General features: G+C 43.5%; 2 protein-coding genes and 1 non-coding gene across 4 annotated transcripts; 2 read left to right on the plus strand and 1 right to left on the minus strand.

Moving 5' to 3' along the window:
- The first annotated feature begins 3,936 nt into the window (after nt 1-3,936).
- heyl (hes related family bHLH transcription factor with YRPW motif like) lies at nt 3,937-7,971 on the plus strand. The gene is made up of 5 exons (XM_035621498.2): nt 3,937-4,444; nt 6,176-6,242; nt 6,335-6,418; nt 6,542-6,623; nt 6,894-7,971. The coding sequence occupies exons 1-5, from the start codon at nt 4,365-4,367 to the stop codon at nt 7,568-7,570; spliced, it is 990 nt and encodes a 329-aa protein (XP_035477391.1). The 5' UTR covers nt 3,937-4,364; the 3' UTR covers nt 7,571-7,971.
- A 2,252-nt stretch (nt 7,972-10,223) lies between these two features.
- LOC118292458 (coagulation factor XI) lies at nt 10,224-14,142 on the minus strand. Of its 2 annotated transcripts, none has more exons than XM_035621403.2 (9): nt 13,985-14,142; nt 13,155-13,311; nt 12,843-12,952; nt 12,580-12,745; nt 11,845-11,963; nt 11,631-11,763; nt 11,286-11,389; nt 10,566-10,725; nt 10,224-10,416 (listed from the first exon to the last, which is right to left on the minus strand). In XM_035621403.2, exons 1-9 carry the CDS (start codon nt 14,043-14,045, stop codon nt 10,314-10,316), a joined length of 1,113 nt encoding a protein of 370 aa, XP_035477296.2. In that variant the 5' UTR covers nt 14,046-14,142; the 3' UTR covers nt 10,224-10,313. The 2 variants fall into 2 exon arrangements, with proteins under 2 accessions (XP_035477296.2, XP_035477295.2); XM_035621402.2 differs by having other exon boundaries at nt 11,286-11,392.
- Nucleotides 14,143-16,767: 2,625 nt separating this feature from the next.
- Nucleotides 16,768-16,958, plus strand: LOC118292551. Its single transcript, XR_004786931.1, has one exon. It is a non-coding gene; the product is annotated as a U2 spliceosomal RNA (small nuclear RNA).
- Nucleotides 16,959-18,843: the final 1,885 nt, after the last annotated feature.

Raw genomic sequence — 18,843 nt, forward strand, 5'->3', positions numbered from 1 at the left:
GGATCCAGAATCCTTCAAACCAAGTCTGTGTAGCCCCTAAATCTTATCCCACTCCTGCTCATCAAATGATACCCCCAAATCCCTTTCGCACGCAATTTTTGCATCCTATAATATTGAGATGCTTCATGTCTTTCACCAAAGACCTGGAGAATTGAACATAACTTATCTGCTGACCTTGGGGATTGTATATTTGACCCCAAAACATACACACAATAGATGGCGGAGCTGAAGACATCTCCAGAACTGAATTTTAGATAAGATGTATTGTCGTCTTAAGTCATGAAATGATTTAGGTGTATAGGTGCCATATGAATCTCCTAATGTAAAATGAACCTTATCCACCCATTCCATCAATGCTGAGCTGTGGATTTAGCCAACTACTTGAGGCTGTATTTAAATAAGGGTCAAAATCTATCAGCCCCACAATTTTCCGCCATGTGCTTTGTAGGTGAACTATTATTGGATGAGCCTTCGTCTTTTTAGATGATTTACTGGATAAGCAGTGTAACAAAGGGAGAGGAGCTGATACTGATTGCTCTACTGTACCACGGGGGAGCTCTCTCAGGGGGCAGTGCCCCGTGTGCCATATGCCTCAGGCTAATAGCATAATAATAAAATAATATTTTTGGGAGCCCTAAACCAGCATTTTAACTGGCTGCTGCAGTTTTCCCATATTCATGCACGTTGGCTTTCCAGTCCAGAGGAATTCCTTATATACACTATCAATTCTCTTATAATATTTGGGAGGGATCTCTAATGGGAGAGACTGAAGCAAGTAGTTGATCCTTGGGAGCTTTAATCTTCAAATCCTATCTATGTCAATTTTCATAATGCGTTTCTTTTATATGTTGTATAAATGTGTTTCATATCATATGTGATGTAAATCACTTTGACTTGCCCTGGTGCTTGATCGTACTATACAATTAAATGTGCTTTGCTTTTGTTTTGCCTTAAAAATGGCTCTGGTCCTTGATTATATGACATTGAATCCAGTACTGTTTTGAATTATAATCTTTTTTTTTTCTTTTGAGAAATAGTATTTTGATATTTAATAGTACACACTAATTCTTTTTTTTTCTTTCTTTCAACACATTTCAAATCTTTTGACTGTCTCTTTAAGCTGGAGTATCCACAATTTAGAAAAAAAAAAGTTGCTGAAAGTTCTTCTTCTGATCCTGGTAAACAAAGCACAAGTTAATGGAAGGCAACGCTGCACTCAGCTATTCAGTCTGACATCAACGCAGAGGACACAGTCACAAACAACATCGCTTGCTGAGCTGGTTCCATATCACAGACTTTCAAACAATGGCAATAGTCATGCATCAGAAACAATAATTGCAGCTGAGTGTTTGTGCCTTATAAATTGTGGGTATGTACTGTCCACATTCGTGTGAGGGAGTTGCGTGTGTGTTTGTGTGTGTGTGTTTGTGCTTGGATGAATCAGTCCACGGCCATGTGTGTGCGTGTCCCTGAGCATTCACACGTTCATATTTGAGTTGCGTATGTGTGCGTGTGTGTGGAAATTGTAAAAGTATGAGCTTGTTAATTTCAATAAGGGACGTTGCCTTGTTGTGGTTTGGAGCGATGGGAGGGAGAGGACTTGAAGTGGCCGACCACGATCGCCAGAAATCTCCCAGAATTCTCCCAGAATTCCATTCCAGACAGCCAGTGCCAGCTCTGTCACTCTCTCTCACTCTCTTATGTTCCCCTCCATCAGCCCCCCTTTACATGCCCCCACCATGAAACCATTTTCATAATTAACTTATTTATTTATTCATTCATCTTCTTAATTACGTTCCCCTTCGTGCGTGTTTTTCATGCAACTTGTCTCATCCTCGAACAACTCGGAGAAGGTGCTGGCCAAAAACGATGAGTGAAACCAGAGTGAATTGAATGTATTATTTTTTTAAAGAAAAAATAAGAAGATTGGTGATAGAGAGAAGAAAGTTAATCTTTGAAGACAAGGGTCGTGGGTGACAAAAATAACAACAGAGAAGAGACGTAAACCTACTTCAGAGATGTCTCTTTTCTCTCAGACTCTTTCTTCCCTGGTTTCTGATGCTGAAATGAGATCCAGATCTGAATTAAGGAATGATTGGTAATGAAAGGATATGTGGACCGGGGGGGTGGTGGTGGTGGGGGGGGGGGGGGGATTTCTCTTTTCTGTTCCTCCTGACTCATACCCACCACACTATAAGCCCCCCTGGTGATGGTCACACTGATTACTGACACTTGGGTATTATAAACACACACACATGCATATGTTATAAGTTAGTTTCTTACTTTACATGTACATCATGATAAAATGCAGACGCACAATGCTCAGTTCCAGCTAATGTAAGTGAGATAAACATAAAAAAAACAATAGCTGGAGAAAAGCATATCAGGAGACGTAGAAATGGAAAAATCAGTTCATACTCATTTATTTGCTCCAAAAATTAAAAACATACACAAAGATGTTGCACTCATGCACTGTGGTATGTTTAAACCAACACACCCTTCCAGTCTGCCAGGCAGGAAGAGACGCACTCAGCTGGGCATTGTGTGGTAGGGGGCATGCAACTTGGCCTCCCTCCGTCTTTAACACACACATATGCACACACTGCTGGGTCAGCCAGGCATCGCTCCCAACAACCGGCGCCTGGGTCTCGTGTTTCCATGGCAATCTGTACCAGCAATCTTCCCACGGTGGCAGCGGAACTGAGTGCTAAGTGTTGCGAGCGACCGCGCGCGTGTGTGTGTGTGTGTGTGTGTGTGTGAGAGAAAGAGAGAGACCACAGAGAGAGCGCTATCTTGTCCAGCGAAGAGCCCAGATGTTCAGATACTCACTGGGCTGAGTTCTCTCTTGACCCCTCAGTACCGGCCCTCATCTCTGCATAGCTACACCACACACACACACACACACACACACACACACACACACACACACACACACACACACACACACACACGCATTAAATTAAGGTCTGATCTTGTGTTCTCAATTAGCAGGTTTTCTCAATGTCATGTATGCAGAAAAAAAAAATTCAAAGTCACATTCGATCACAAGTCGAAAATAGTTCATACAAAGTAAAATCAAGATATAAACTGAAAAATCGTAGCATGGCTTTAAAGTAAAGGATAAACAGTTCAAACTGAAACTTGGCCAAAGCCACAGAAACAGTGAAACAGCATGAAATAATGCAACATTTGTATGAAAATAATATTGCAATAATAATCACTTTTATATGATTCAATAGGGCTCAATATCACAGTTTATGATCTATTAGGGAGAAAATATTGGGAACATGAACGGCGGTGTTGTTGACTCATGTGACAAGGCTGTGGGTTAGTGTGTGAGACAAAAACATGTTGGGAGCCTCTGCACCATAGTGAGTGGTATTAAAGCAATGTGAGGAGTCGTTTGGGGATGAAAGGGAAAATGCATGATAATCTTATTTTTCTCCATATTGTGGTCTTGTCCTGATCATTGACAGCTGCTATAGGTCATGGGTTTCTTTTTATTTTTCTTCTTCCTCTGTGGTTCGTCTGTCCCATGCACACGCACACAAAGTAGCTCAATAACTCCCTTTTTTCCAGATCACCTGTGTGATTGTGTGAGAGTGGAGCGTTGCGTACCGTCACACAGTCCCCTGCAGACGTTGGTGCGCTTTCACAGCCCATCATTCCCACACCTCACTTCCCTCCCTCCCACTGCCATTGTTTTCTACAATGCAGTATAATTAAAGGAGCAGAGAGAGAAAGAACGGAGGACAGAAAGACGGGACGGGAGGAGAGCAGGATGAGATTGGAGGCTAATTGACTGGGGATGACTGAGCAAAGGGGTGGAAAGGACGGGGCCCGGAGGGGGCTGGAGAGGGCGGGAGGGAAGGTGACAAGCCGGGGAAGGGCAGATTAAAGGGAGGGAGGAGGGACAGGCAGTGGAGGCGGGGGAGCCAAAACTGGCAACCCTGCCCCAACTGCCAAAGTCCTATTTTGTCATTGGGTGGATGTGACAGAGAGAGGGAGCCAAGAGAGAAATAACACAGAGAGAGAAAGCGGGAGACGATGCCAGTGGTAGAGTGAAAGACTTAAAGCAGCTTGTGAATTTTCTGAGTTGTCATGGGCCCTTGGGGGTCGAACAAGTGGCACCGCTGATTCACAGAGGACAGGACAGAAGAGACAAGAGGAAACAACAACGACGAGAAATGAGCACAAGTGACGAGAAGTAACTAAGGACAACAAAGCTTTTAAAAGTAACAGCTCAAGAGAGTGAGGGGCACACCGGGGCCAGCGTGTCCCCTCCACGCAGGCGACAAGATCACCCCCGATCCTTCAGTCCACCGTCCGTTCATCCAGCCACCCTGTCAAGAAGGAGGGGAGACATGAAGAGACCTCACGACTACAGCTCCCCGGACTCGGACACAGACGAGTTCATTGACGTGGGACAAGAAGACAGCTTTTGGTGAGCATCGGCCGACCATCGCCGAGCGTGGAGCCCGTGGCCTCACTGTCTCACTTCAGAGTCAAATTAGATGCTTTCTAGTTGTAATTAGTAGCTCAAGACAACATTTGCTCCAAGCGTGTTTGGGCATCTGTGGGTTTTGACAAAGATTTTGACATGTAGTCGCTGCCATACAACCAACGTGCAGACAATCTGAAAGGCTGCAGGAAAAGTTTATGTCAGAGTCAGATGTGGTGCGTGATGAGTGATTCCTACTCCAAAAGTTTCGGCATTCGCGTCGAACGCATTTGCAACGTATTGACAAATGTATTGAAGTCATGTAAAGGTTTTGACATTTTAAACTTCAGGCCTTTGCGCAGAGACTTTCCTGTGTTCACTCGTGCGGAAATGAGTCCCTCTCTTCGAAAGCGTCATGTTTGCTCCTTTTTACTTGCAGGAAAACAAGGTTGGTACCAGTCATTACATGCATGACGGTGCATTACAGCAATTAGTCACAAGAAGCACTGACACTGTCTCTTAAATGGATTCAATATAGAAAATACCATCAGGTCAAATACATCAAAAATTCACGGATTAATGTACTCATTAAATAATTTTGATTGGTTTAGAATTGCAAGTTGTTGCACTGGAGCAGTGTCGAATTCTAACCTTTCCATTTCAGGAACGCTTCAGAAAAAAAGGAATTGTCAAATGAACCCCCCAGCAACAGAGAGGGACAACCCCTAAATCTGCTGAGGGATACACATACACTGTGTATGAGTGAACTGATTTCATTAAATTCGCCCCTGTTACGTAATACATAACTGTTTTGCTTTAAAAAATGCTGATATTTTAAAAGAGTAAATTGTTATTTTCCGTTTATATTAGAAAAAAGGTTATAATATCATACAGGAAACTTGAGCGTTGTCATTTTTTGTCACAAATGTATACTTTAAATCATAGTGTGTGCATTATTCAAATGCATATAATCATCTGGAATAATCTATAAAAAGCGCAGGCACAAATATAAAATGTTTTTATTAGAAAGAAAAAAAATCAATTTCAACCATTGAGGCAAATGTGACCTCCAATGCCATCACATATAACTTGTCATATATATATATAACTGCATCTAGTACACAAACACGAAAGAACCCAGCAAGACACTGATGCTTAGGACGGTTTGGATAAATCAGATTGCCATGTGACATGCAAACAGAAGACTTCAAACATAAACCTAAACAAAAACACACAGCTGAATTGGCGGCCCTCATGTTGAAATCTAATAGAAATGCATTAAGTCTCTGGTGGGACAGTTTGAAGGGAACTCCGAGCTGATTTGCTCATGCGGGCCAGCAAGATGAGAGCTCACAAACAAACACGATCCATATTGAGTGACTGTGCTCAGAGGAGCTGCATGTTGGAGCCCCATGTGAGCGAAAGCGCCGGCCCGAGGCTATATAATCATCTTCCTAAAAGTGCCTTCTCTCAGATGGAAAGAAGAACAGCATGCCATTTCACTGAGACTAATGTCCAAAAACGCATTAAAACAAAAACAATCTTGCCTTCCCTCCTCTCCCGGGCACTCCTTCGCCTCTCTGTGCCCAAAAAGCTAATTCGATTGAGAGGATGTGCCATCCTGCCTCTGTGTCACATTACGGAGGGTAATAATAACAATATGCAACAGAAATCAAAGCTACTCCACCACCCCCTCATCGATTTCCTTCTTTTCCTTTGTTCCCCACGGTGCAGCCCAGTCACCGGGTCCATGTCTCCTGGCAGTGCCTCGCAGATTCTGGCCCGAAAGAAGAGGAGAGGGGTGAGCGGATTACAACCTCGGGTCTTAATCTTTTGTTTTAGAGCTGTTTTGCTCAGCTCTCACTGTCCCGCTGCTCGTCTCTCTCTCTGTAGATCATAGAGAAGAGGCGCAGAGACCGGATCAACCACAGCCTGTCAGAGCTGCGCAGGCTCGTCCCCAGTGCCTTTGAGAAACAGGTGACTGCTGACAAATCAGCACTCAATTTAAGCTAATCTACTCTAACTCAGTGACACGGAGTAATATACCAGTTTAATAAAATGTGACGTAACTGAGTAAAATGTCGTTGATTCTCCCTGCAGGGTTCATCTAAGCTCGAGAAAGCAGAGATCCTGCAGATGACAGTGGACCACCTCAAACTGCTGCATGCCATGGGAGGAAAAGGTCAGGGTTTTTTTTTTATTTGATGTCCAGCATTTCCTGCTTTTCATTCTTTCATTTTTATTTATTCAAACAAGAATACCAAAGGCTTTTAATAATTTTAAAGAATTTAATAATTCTGGAAAAGATCAACAATCCATCAAAAATGAAACAAATGCATCATTATTGCTTTCTTTTTAAAAGAAATGATAAAATGCACAGCGTTGGCCTGAGTGTCTAATTATGTGTGCATTCGATTATCATAATTCACTCAAGTCAATTTTTTCCCCCAAGGATACTTTGATGCGAGGGCCCTGGCAGTCGACTACAGGACGCTGGGTTTTAGAGAGTGTGTCGGGGAGGTGGTGCGGTACCTCAGCTCCCTCGAGGGAGAGTCCCAGGACCCTATAGGAGCCCGCCTGGTCTCCCACCTCTCCCACTGTGCAAGTGAGCTCGACCCTCTCCTCTCCTTACAGTCACCCCCGGCCTCCGCCTTACACTTCCCTCCCTGGCAGTGGGCGTCCTTCCCTCAGATCGCCGCCACCTCGCCAGCGTCCTCCTCAACTCCTTTCTCCGCTGGGCGAAGAGACCTTGCCCTGCTTGGGAGCTACCCATCACCCGCCTCCCTCCGCCTCGCCCCCATGGCCGGCTGCCAACAGGGTGTACCACCGCTCCTCGCGCCAGCAGCTCTGGCCTCCGTCCACAGGATGCCCTCCCTCGCGGCGTCCCCAGCCCTAGCCCCCTCTAGACCGACCCAGCCATCCCCACACTGCGCTACCAGGGCCTCGCCTCTTCCTCTCCCCACCCCTTCCTCTTCCTCAACCTCCTCTTCTACTCCATCATCCTCTGCTCAACCGCAAGTGTCTTTCAGACCCTTTGCACCTCTGGGGTCTCCCACAGCACAGCGGAGGGGCTTGAGCGGATCAGCCAAGGTGGCCCAGGCATGGGGGACTGAGATCGGAGCTTTCTGAGGCCCACCTCCAGTTTGTTATTTTCCAAATGAACTCTGTACAGTGGACATGGAGCTCCCAAGTGCACCATGTAGCAAATACGATGAATTTGGAGAAAGAAGCATTGGACCTTTGTTTATTGTCTCCAACTTTAAGGGACTCTAAAAGCCATATTAGACTATGGGTGAAGTATTAGATAATGACAAACATTTATATTCAATAAAAGAATGGGGGAATGTGAAGGAATAGAGCATTCGAATAAATAGACACATTAATATCCAACAGAGCCATATATATAGAAAATGCTCAACAGGGTGATGTTGAGTTTTCACTGATCTATTAACTCTGATACTTGTTTGCCTTTTACAACTCTGATGAATGTCTGACAAAAATCTCTATAAAGTGAAGTGCCTTCAACTCTGTTCATGTTTTCTCCGTGTTTTCTCTGACTGCATATGCAAATGCAAACGTGTAATTGCAGCTACATAATCTGCCATCAATACGAATGGAAAAGACACGGCTGAAAACTACATGTTACCCACTTATCCACGTTGGCCATGTCTGCAATCACGGCTCGCTTGTTCCCCAACCGTAACCCCCCGCTGTTTTTTAGCTGTCTCCAGCGACGGCTGATGGGAGCTGTGGTCGTGTGGCTGCCGAGGATAAACATGGTGGGAGCTGGTGATGTTTTTGGGATGCCGCGGCGAGGCAAACAGGCCCATCACTTTGCCCTCTAATTGGCAGTCCCCTGTAATTAACTTTACCGTCATATCAGTCTATGTATCTTCCTCTCCCCGGCTGTCTCTATGCCATTCTTTCTCTTCAATCTTGTGGTACACCAGTGGATATCTTCTCTCCCTGTTTGTCTGCGCCCCAGTCTCTTCAACAATGGACAAACAGTAAAGGAGAGGGCAGGAGGGAGGGACGGAGAGACACTGGGAGAGGGGAAAACAAAGGAAAAGATCTGAAGGGCTGCGGTCGGGTGACTGATTCGGCGTAGACGTTCAATAACAGGGTGGCAGAGAGGCAGGAGACAGGGTTGTGGCGAGATGAGAAGGACTGGGAAGGTTTAAAAGGGCAGGGAGAGACATGGTGTGAATCACAGAGAGCAGGCCAGCATTCGCAGTGTGCACGAGAAAGCCCCGAGCAATGATGAATGACAGTTGCAATGAGTTGTTTCTCAAGACGATCAGCGGAATTGTGCCGTGCTTCACGAAAAACAGCTCAGTGGGGATGAGAGAGCAGAGAAGAGTCCCGTGTGTGTTTACAGCTGGAGAACGCTTTGATCTACTTCAGGATGCAATGTCTGTGGTCTGCGGTACAAAAAATGTGTGTGTGCCGCAAAGTGCATATTGTTTATTTGAGTGAGTGTGCTAGTGTGTGCTTAGGAAAAGTCTCATGCGCTCGCTGCCCCCTCCATGTGTTTGTCTGAGCCTCTCTGAGTGTTTTGTTTATGTGGTGTGTGGGTGTGTGTGTGTGTGTGTGTGTGTGTGTGTGTGTGTGTGTGTGTGTGTGTGTAATGTGAGTCTTCAGGGCTGGCGTCAGGACTGAACCGCGGTGGCGGCATGGCTCTCTCGTGCGAGGCCGGCCGGCGGTTGGACGGACGGCATGGTGGTGGAATGTTTGCGGAGGGTGCATACGTACGCACACACACACACACACACGCACAGGCACTCAGACAACACACACACACACACACACACACACACACACACAGGCACTCAGACAACACACACACACACACACACACACACACACACACACACACAGGCACTCAGACAACACACTAACATAGACACACACAAGGCTGCCTGGCTGGCACTATTCTGGCCCCTGAGTGGAGGAGCCAGAGTCACCACCACAGCTTCCAGGAAGGACGACCACAGTCACACTGCACTGGGTTTCCCACGGGGGGAGGGGAGGACGGAGGGAGCAGAGAGGAAGGAGGGAAGGGAACGACGGAGAGAGGAGGGAAGTGCCGCATGCTTGTGAGTGTGTATGTCTGACACTGGTGTTGTGAACAGAACGATGCTGCGGTTCAGGCAGAGGGAAAAAAGGAGGGTTTCCGTATGCAGGGAGGAGGGAAGAAACCAGGAAGTGAGTGAACATTTCTCCAGGGCCCAGGGCGTCAGGAAATTGTAACAACTATTATTATATTATTATAAGTATTATCATTGTATATTAGTATCTTATAATAACATTTAATTCAAATTTTTGGCTGTAAAAACAAATATATAATTTTATTGCTCACCTCTATACAACATATTCATGGTAGAAGCATAGACTGTATGTAAAAATCTGGAAATTGAAGCAAATGAATAACCAGCAGACAGAGTCTTCACTGGTTGCAAAAAGAAGCTAGTTTCTATAGAGGTCTAGGGGAAAATGAATGAATCTATTGGGGTGTGGATACCATGTGACTGGCAGCTAGTAAGGTCCAATAGGTGCAGGTCGTAGGTGTGGGTGGACGAAAAGTGTACGAGCTCTCAGCCAAACCCACCCTAGCTCGTCTGAATATGGTTTCTTTTGATTTAGAAAAACAACAACATGGTGCTGGTCAAAATGCCAAACTCCAGGGTTCAAAACGACAGTTCACAAACCAATGGGTGACGTCATGGTGGGCTGCCACTTAAAAACTGACTCTTAAAAATGAATGAAGCAGATGAAAGCAAACTTATTTTATAGTCAATTTTATTGCTATTGTTTACACACAAATACAATAATCCGTGTCTTGAATGGCAAACAAATTGTGTTAGGTTTGTGTCTATGCACAGCTCTTCAGGGAGAAGCCAGATATGACATTGTTCAGTTTTCCAATGTTGGGCGGAGCAGGTACGGTGATGACACGCTTGAAATAGCAGCGGCGCCTAGGACACAAAATCCACAACAGCATCTTTGATTGAACTCCATAAATACAACAGTAATCAATTTTAAAAGACGGATTGTGTGACGACTTCAAGTTAATGTAAAAAATGTACTCATGCAGGTTTGCATGCATGCATAAAGAATACTGTACCGCATATTACTCTCGGAGTAGGAATCAGTGAAGTAGCTGTAGTATTGGCAGTTAGGATCGAAGGTACAGGTCCTCTGACATGTGTGTGCATCATCCATCAGCTCAAAGCGAATGTCAGAACCCTCGAAACTAACTCCTTCATGAGCCACCTTCAGCCAGTCTGTCAACAGAGGGGGACAGAGTCAAGGGCGCTACACACCAAAGCAACGGTCGCCTGTCGGAACTCGTCTGAACCTAGATAGGTGTCCATAGTCCAATTTGTGACGGTGTGTTCTGCACTGTGGAAATAGTTGGCAATCTATACTCGTCGGTGAGCTGCTTTTCTTCGGACGGAACGTGTTCAATCGGCGGTTGTGGCCTAGTGGTTATTGCGTCCGACTACCATACCTCCGGTTTTATTTATTTCAGCTAAAGGGATAGTTCAGTGATTTTGGAAGTGGAAATGCATAGTTAATATGTTACCTTATGGAGGTGGTGATCAGCGCTGTCGTTTTACGGAGTTTGGAGGATATGTGGAAGTAGTGAAAGAGTCCCACTGTGGCAGAGGGGACCACCGCCAACTCGCCGCGAAAGCTCTGAGTCGAACGGGTGGATTGCGGAGTGATACCCTGATTCTCGGTGGTCCCCTCTGCAACAGTAAGACTCTTGACTTTCCCTACGTCCACTTCTCCTCCAAACTCCGTACAATTTCAATTTTCAGCGTTGGTTAGCGATACGTACTGTTATCCAGCTGACAGAAGTGCACTGGTAGCCCAGATGTGATTCCCTCTTTGGCCGTGGTCACAATTTCATTTGGATTGCTCTTCAAGTGACAATTGAAGTTGCTACTGTAGGAACAACGAAAAAGGAAATCTTAAATAGAAGTGTGTCTACGTTTTGAGAACTCATAAAGTAGAGCACAGATTGGACTGAGAAGGGGGGAAACAAATGTTTAGGCCTTTCAGGGACAGTAAGGACTCTTTACACTTTGTGATGTTAAACAAATGTTGTCTATATGTCACATTGGAGAGAAAAGAGTTAACGGTAATTGTTTCACTCTGAGAGAGTTTGTCAGACGCACACTACCTGACATAAGAGAAGTAGGTACAGCGTGGATCAGCAGAGCACAGTGCCTGACAGTGTTCAGGAGAGGCAGCGGGCAGGACCTCCAAGTCATTCCCTGGGATGTCCGTGTTTGAAAAAAGCTTTCCCCGGCACACTGTCACCACAGATAACACAATGAGAAAGCAAACACATCTACCCGCAGGATGTATGTCTCCGTGCTACCGCTTTGGCGTACCCGGCTCGAAATATTGACTGATTTCCACTTTGTGGGAAAATCCAGATACGACACCAGCCTCTCTCTTCACACCGGGAGTCCTTGGTATTGTCCAGCTGAATTTAAGATGACATTTATTCCTGGAAGAAAAGGAAAAAAAAACAACACCATAAGTTAATGACAGATCCTGCTTCATCACTCCAACCTCGAATCTTCCTCCACATTGGATGCCGACTAAAAATGTTTAATTATTATAAACCTTTGGGCGAAGTGTTCGGAAGATGTTAACAAAAGACGGTATCCAACTGAATTATGGGATATGTAGGATCCAGAGGTTTTGGAGGTTGACCAGTACTTAAAGCCCCCCTCCACTCAAAAAAGTGTTTTTCTTCTGTTTCTGTCCTCTAAAATGTCTGACATTGACTGTGGGACTTGTACCTCAGCACATGTTGTCACTATAGAGGTGTTTTCACATTCCTCTCCTGGAGGAGGAGATTTCTGTGCACTTCTCTGAAATTTGAAATTCAAAACGAACCCTGGCAAGCTTGATTTGGTACGTCCCAAATACGGAAAACCAATCTCTGCCGAATATGCAAATGGCGGCAAAGGCGGGTTGTTGGATATCATACTGCAGCCCTGTCCCACCCCATGCAATAAAAGGTTATGACATTACCCCTGGCTCCAGAGCAGACGTATGTCAGAAATACAACAATTTAGCTTCAACCTGCAATGTGGAGTTATGTTATCAAGTTCTACCTTATTCGCTCTGTTGTGAAGTCGCCATTTACAAAAGTAAAGAACTGACAGAATGGGTCCTGTGTGCAGACCCTCTGACACTCCTCATGGTCGGTTGTGAACAAGCCTCTGTAGTCTGCCCCCAGGAAGTCGGTGTTCTGGTACATCTGAGACAGACAAGGTACCACTGACAGAAAGACAGTGGGAGGTCATGAGAACACGCCATGCAAATCTCAAAATGAATAAATTGTTTTTGTAATGGTTTAAAATGTCGCTGTTTTTACTTGACCCTGAGTCGCAGACTTTGAGGGAAAAACCAGAGGTGACACCCAGAAGGGGATTCTGGACTTTGGGCCTTCCCGACTCAGTGTACTTGAGGTAGCAGTAAAAGTTCCTGCAAAGAGGATCAGGTGATATGAATATTTCTTTCATGCGAGCTGGATAAAAAAACAAAAAAGAAATTGATTACATTTGCTTGCGACAACAGGCTAGACTTTGGCTGTATTTTGCTTTAAAACAGTGCACAGCTCCAGATGTACCCTGACTACCTTCGATGGATTGTTTGATGAAGAAAAGTGAATGTGTCAGTGTTAAACCTGTTATCCTCGGTCCAGTTTTGTCGAATAAAGGTGAAGAAGAGACAGGAGGGGTGCTGGGTGCACAGCTGCTGACAGTGCTCCGCGTCAGGAGAGAGGAGAGAAGTGATGTCTGTTCCCGGGAAATCCACATTCTCCAGAAACGTGCGACGGCATTCTGGAGAAATGTAAAAAGAAGCACAGACAAATTTTAAATGTACAAATGGACGGCTATTAAAATGGTTTTTACCACATCTCATGATTCAGTGAGTATAGTACAACTTTGTTACCTTGTGTTTGCTTTAATGATTATATTCTGTAGTTTTCCTTTGTGTCTAGGTTTTAGTTAAGTTACCTTTGTCATCCCTTTTGTTTGTTCGTCTCAAATATGTTTCCTGTTTTATTTTGGAAGTCACGTTCCTCGCCGTCTCTGCACTTCCTGTTTCCCTGTCTCTTGTCTGTCACTACGTTTTCTTGTGTTTCCCTGTGATTGTCTGCACCTGTAATGTGTCTCACCTGTGTTCAATCTTCCCTGGTGTATTTTTGTTATTTCTACCTGAAAGACCGAATGTCTCTTTTTTTGTCTCCTTTAATTAAAAATGTTGTTTTTTTTTCTACTGCATTCTTTCTGCTATATTTCTGCTATATTCTGTCCACTTTGCTGCTGTAACGACCAAATTTCCCCGTTGTGGGACGCATAAAGGTATGTGTGATCTTATCTTATCTTATCTCTGCATTTGGGTCCTGTTCCTGCACCCCTTAACAATATGGTACAGTAAGTGATACAAAAGGTAATTCGATAATGTGCCCACATTTTTGTCTTTTACAAAATGTAGTGTTTTGTATTATACCTTGACTGAAGGAGAGGCCGCAGATGGTGAGCACACCCACCAAAATCATACAGGTTCCCATCTTCTTGGTTTTGCTGATAGTCTGCGAAGGAAAATGAGATTAATGAAGCACAACGGTGTATAAGGGACTGCAGTCGGCTCAAAGGGCATATTTTCAATATTTGTACATCTGATCTATTTGTACAACTCGTTGTTGACTCATTCAGTTAATGGTTCACAAGGATCGCCATGCAGCTAGGACTGTGGTACAGTGTAAATATTTGTTAAATCAGCATGCATAGTGAAAATGTCATATGCTATACTTTGATTATGGCAATGTCCTTCAGACTGGCGAAATTCGCAATTGGCCACACGAAAAAAACAGCGATTTAATGGCTCTCGTTCGTTCTGCAGAGACTGTGTGAAGAGTTGTTACATTCAACAGTTGAGTTTAATAAGGATAATCATCATGTACATATGTTGAATGTTATGCAGAAGATTAATCTGTGCTGCTGTCCATTTTTTAAGTTAATATAAAGAACTAAGAACTATTCCCCCTGTGTCACCATTCACTCTGTGACCAGTTGCTGCAGTGGATCAACGTTTCCATTATTCTACACACAACATCTGTAATACTGGGTATATTGTGGGGGAGGGGGTATACTTACACAGATTGAATTGGGCAAAAGCGTCTGCTAAATGAATGTAATGTAATGGCTACACTGCAGAGTGCATGACCTTCAGCAGCAACTTCAGCATTCAGTAAACACTAGACACTGAATGCTCTGAGTTCAAGGGATTGAATCAGACTGAAGCACATGTGGTTTCATCCACATCTGAAAGTCAGAGGCTGAATCTCAATGACCCACTAACCCCTAAACCCTGAACCCTCACACACTGTGACGTCACCTGGCAAGTGATTGAGTGGGAGAGTATAAACAGGAATGGGACAGCACCTTGACTTCACCATGCAAAAACTTGCATGCTGACTTTGGTGGGTTTGGGTCTTTTTATTTTCAATATTTTACTTGCTTCACGGCCCTAATGTAATATAATACATACATTCTGGCTTGATATTCACAAGTTGACAAGAAAAAAAATCTCATCATTGCCAACTCTGTTGTAATGTGGTTTTATGTAAATCTAACTCTAAGTTGTTTTTTTAAAATTTAAATTGTACTTGAAGTCTTAGAAATAGTAAAAAAAAAGTAAAAAGCACCTTCTATAGGATTTTACCCCACTTCCTCACACAATGAAATAATAATGTATTTCCCCTTGTATATTTATTTTAATCTATTTGTTTATTTATCATTTCCGTCTTTCTTTATTGATCGTGTTTATTGTTTTTTCATGTTTAATACATTTCAATTCAAATTTGTACCTCAATAATCTTGTTATTTGTTGTGTACATATTTCAATGAAAAGTTTTAAAAATCAAATCAAACTTTCTTCACCGCCAAGACACTTGAGGAAGCGACTGGACTTGAAAATGTTCCAGGGTTTTGAATTTTTTTCTTTTCCAACATGACGGTTGTTTATCTTTTTTCATACGTTCCACCTGGTTACCCCGTGTTTCACGTCACAACGCTATGAACTGTGGGTAATTCCTCAGCCAAAGTTGGCATCCATGCTGACTTACGGAAAGTGGGCATAAAGGGCTCTAAAGAAAAAAAGAAGAAATGATTCAGATAATAACAGAATATGAGGTGAACACAGAACCTGTCTCTCGTTTGATCTGTCGGGGGGGGAAAGGCTTCGAAAACTGCAGCATCAGAAATGATGCAGAGTGGATTTCAACTTCTGGATAATGAGCTACAGTAATGATGAGACTGAACGACAGTTCATTTCAAAACCAGAGTGCAATGAAGCTCAACAACACTATTAAACAAGGACACTTTGAAAACCTCCCAAGGAAGAAAAAAAGTAATATTTTTATCAAATGCAGACAGGACAGTGAACACATATCATTTTCTCTTCACTCAGCAGATATTTGTTTGACTAGTTTGATCATCACAAACATATTATCAATATATTACGGACACCTCTCTGTAAAACCAACACAACTGAATAGAACCACAATTCAAAGCCCCAAAAATGACCAATGCAATAAATCAACATCTTCAATAGAAACTGACCAGTATAATCGTAATGAAGTGAGGTTGCAGAGATAGATAGTTAAATATACACAGGGAAATTTAGGCCTCAGTAGTTTATTCCTCACTCGTCACCTCGTCTCGTTTTTGCTAATGTTTCCTCTTGCTGTGAATTGCATACAGAGAAACGATAAAGATGGAAGTTGACTAACTGAAATAGTTGCAGCGAACAGGAAATAGCAGGTGGTGAATGAGCTGCAGTTATCCTAAGCATCCAGCAGAGGGCTCTACACTTTCAGTGTCCTGTTGACAAGGTTGGGTCAGATTACTTTGAACAGTTGTCAGTTACTGATTACAGATTACATGGTGATTTTTGTAACCAGCAAATGTTACGTGTTGTCATTAATATCAGTGAAATATACACACAGGTGTTTGTATTTTCAAATTATTCCAAAAACGAATGCCTTAAACTTCTATTGGACACGAACGCGCCACGTGACCCGGAAGAGTCCAGGAGTTCACGTCGCTACGTTTGTTTCTTTTAAAAAATACTTTTATTTGCAGCGATTCTGTGACTCTCCCTCGACTGTGGTTCGTCGTGTTTTAGTCGAGTTTCACCGACTGTCCCTGATCTGTTCATTGAGTCTTCAGACCTCTCAGTGAGAACGACTGTGAGGAGAATCACTCCGTCACCGCTGACCCATCTCCGTTATCGCTTCTCGGCCTTTTGGCTAAGATCAAGTGTAGTATCTGTTCTTATCAGTTTAATATCTGATACGTCCCCTACCCGGGGACCATATATTAAATTGATTTTTGGAATAGGGAGATGGAATAGGGGCTTGCTCCGTCCACTCCACGCATCGACCTGGTATTGCAGTACCTCCAGGAACGGTGCACCCCCCTCTGGCTGTTGAATATTAAATATGAAACGGCGGGATCACAATTAAATTGTGACATCCTGGTTATTCGTTGTAATATCTAGTAAGTAGCCTGTAACATGACACAGTCATGTCATAATAACCTCAATAAGAAGTTTTTTCAGAATAATCTCTTATTTCTCGTTATGTTCTTGACTCCTGTTTGTTTTTTCAGTGCATTACTCTGTTTTTGCTCGCGTCACCTTTCTTCATAACAGTCATATAAAGCCGGATTTCCCAGTTTGGGATAATTAAAATATCTATCGATCTGTCTGTCTGTCTATCATTGCGCTCTAGTTTTGAAATGAACTGTGGCGTTATCAGAAGTTAAAATCCTCTCTGCATCATTTCTGATGCTGCAGTTTTCCAGTCAAACGAGAGACAGGCTCTGTGTTCACCTCGTGTTCTGTTCACGTTCATGTTCATCATCTGAATCATTTCTTCTTGGAAACATGGATAATTATGTAGAAGAAAATGCCGTCACACTCCAGTAGGTGGCAGTAGTGACAACATCACTCATCCACCCCGGTTTTAATGAGTCAATCTATGCACCCACCACAGGCAGAAAAGAAAGAGGAAGTGGCAAGTCTATTGGGGGAACAGGTTGAACGTTCCTTATTCTTTTCTTGTCTCTGACTTTCAGATGTGAATGAAACAACATGTGTTTCAGTCTGGTTCACTCACGTGAACTCACAGTTGGGCTGTTGATCATCTGTAGAAGGTCAAATTAGATAAAATAGACGATTTTCAGTCAGCCTTTCGTGTGGAAACAGCATTGCATGATGGGAGAATATAGCCCTTTTTAAATCAAATCAAATGTAAAATATCTTTGTACTCAACAGTTGTATGTGTGTTGAATGGCTGTAAAGACTGAGTGAGCCACTGTCCCTGCAACCTATAGTTGTGTTAATGAGTATATTGTCAGCACAATCACTCAGCATGGTTGGTCCGTGAACGGTGATACCTTGATCAAGAAGGTGGTCCTCTCGCGGGATTGGTCAAAAGTCTACAATAACTGACCCCAAGTGACCAAACAAAGAAATGACTCCTCTAATGACTGTTTCAGAACAATGAATAGATAGATTAATATGTCTAGTACATGTGGCACAATTAGTGGAGTCATGGTGGTTAACAATAATTCCATTTCAACATGTATATTCGTGTGTTGCCATAATGTATATCAATGTGATGATGATAGACCTCAGGACCAAGGAAAGTTATTTTCAGATATTACCAGGAGCAAGATGTTTATAGATCCTTAAGATTTTCTTTGTGTATGATTACATGTGAGACTACCCCACGACCAGAAATTATGCAGTTGAGATTCCTTCTTTGGGGAGGGAGACAGGAGACCACAGGAGAAGTGTACGATGCAGCCCACCCTCCACCCATCCAAACTAATGTTGCAGAGACTGTGGACCTCATCTCATTTATTCCATTTGTGGGATATTGGCCATGAGATATTTTATCATCAGCTTACTCTGACCTCGTAAAGCCTCCTTGAAAGGAACGAAACCAGAAGATCCGGATCCTTTACAGGAGCCGTTATTTTTGAAACGTCCTTGTGTTCTGTATAGCTCACAATGCATTTGTGGAGATGTGGCTCTATTTCACTGGTACCGACAAACTTCATTTCCATCACCCTACATTTTGTGCACTTTGTGTTTTCAATAGGTGTAGGTGAGAGGAGTGTGAGGCCTGATACCTTTGTCTGGCATGTCATTGCTTGTAGTTATCAGTCATCACTCTGGCACTTACTGGTTTCCAGTTTCCCAGCGAAACCCAACACTAGTGACGGTGAAGTGTGACACCCCTGTTCAGGGTACGGAGACGCCAGCAGTGTGTGTTGTGACACTATTGCAGTTGATCT

This window comes from Scophthalmus maximus, chromosome 22 (assembly GCF_022379125.1).
Source record: "Scophthalmus maximus strain ysfricsl-2021 chromosome 22, ASM2237912v1, whole genome shotgun sequence".
Lineage (NCBI taxonomy): Eukaryota > Metazoa > Chordata > Actinopteri > Pleuronectiformes > Scophthalmidae > Scophthalmus > Scophthalmus maximus.

Bases quoted from the DNA above. Each gene is read 5' to 3' on its own strand.
- heyl (XM_035621498.2), top strand. From the start codon at position 4,365: ATGAAGAGACCTCACGACTACAGCTCCCCGGACTCGGACACAGACGAG. The intron at 6,419-6,541 runs GTGACTGCTGAC...TTCTCCCTGCAG, and splicing joins CCAGTGCCTTTGAGAAACAG to GGTTCATCTAAGCTCGAGAA. The intron at 6,624-6,893 runs GTCAGGGTTTTT...TTTTCCCCCAAG, and splicing joins GCATGCCATGGGAGGAAAAG to GATACTTTGATGCGAGGGCC.
- LOC118292458 (XM_035621402.2), bottom strand. From the start codon at position 14,045: ATGGGAACCTGTATGATTTTGGTGGGTGTGCTCACCATCTGCGGCCTC. The intron at 12,746-12,842 runs GTAAAAACAGCG...TCTTTCTGTCAG, and splicing joins AGTCTGCGACTCAGGGTCAA to TGGTACCTTGTCTGTCTCAG. The intron at 11,964-12,579 runs GTAGAACTTGAT...CTTTTCTTCCAG, and splicing joins TTCACAACAGAGCGAATAAG to GAATAAATGTCATCTTAAAT.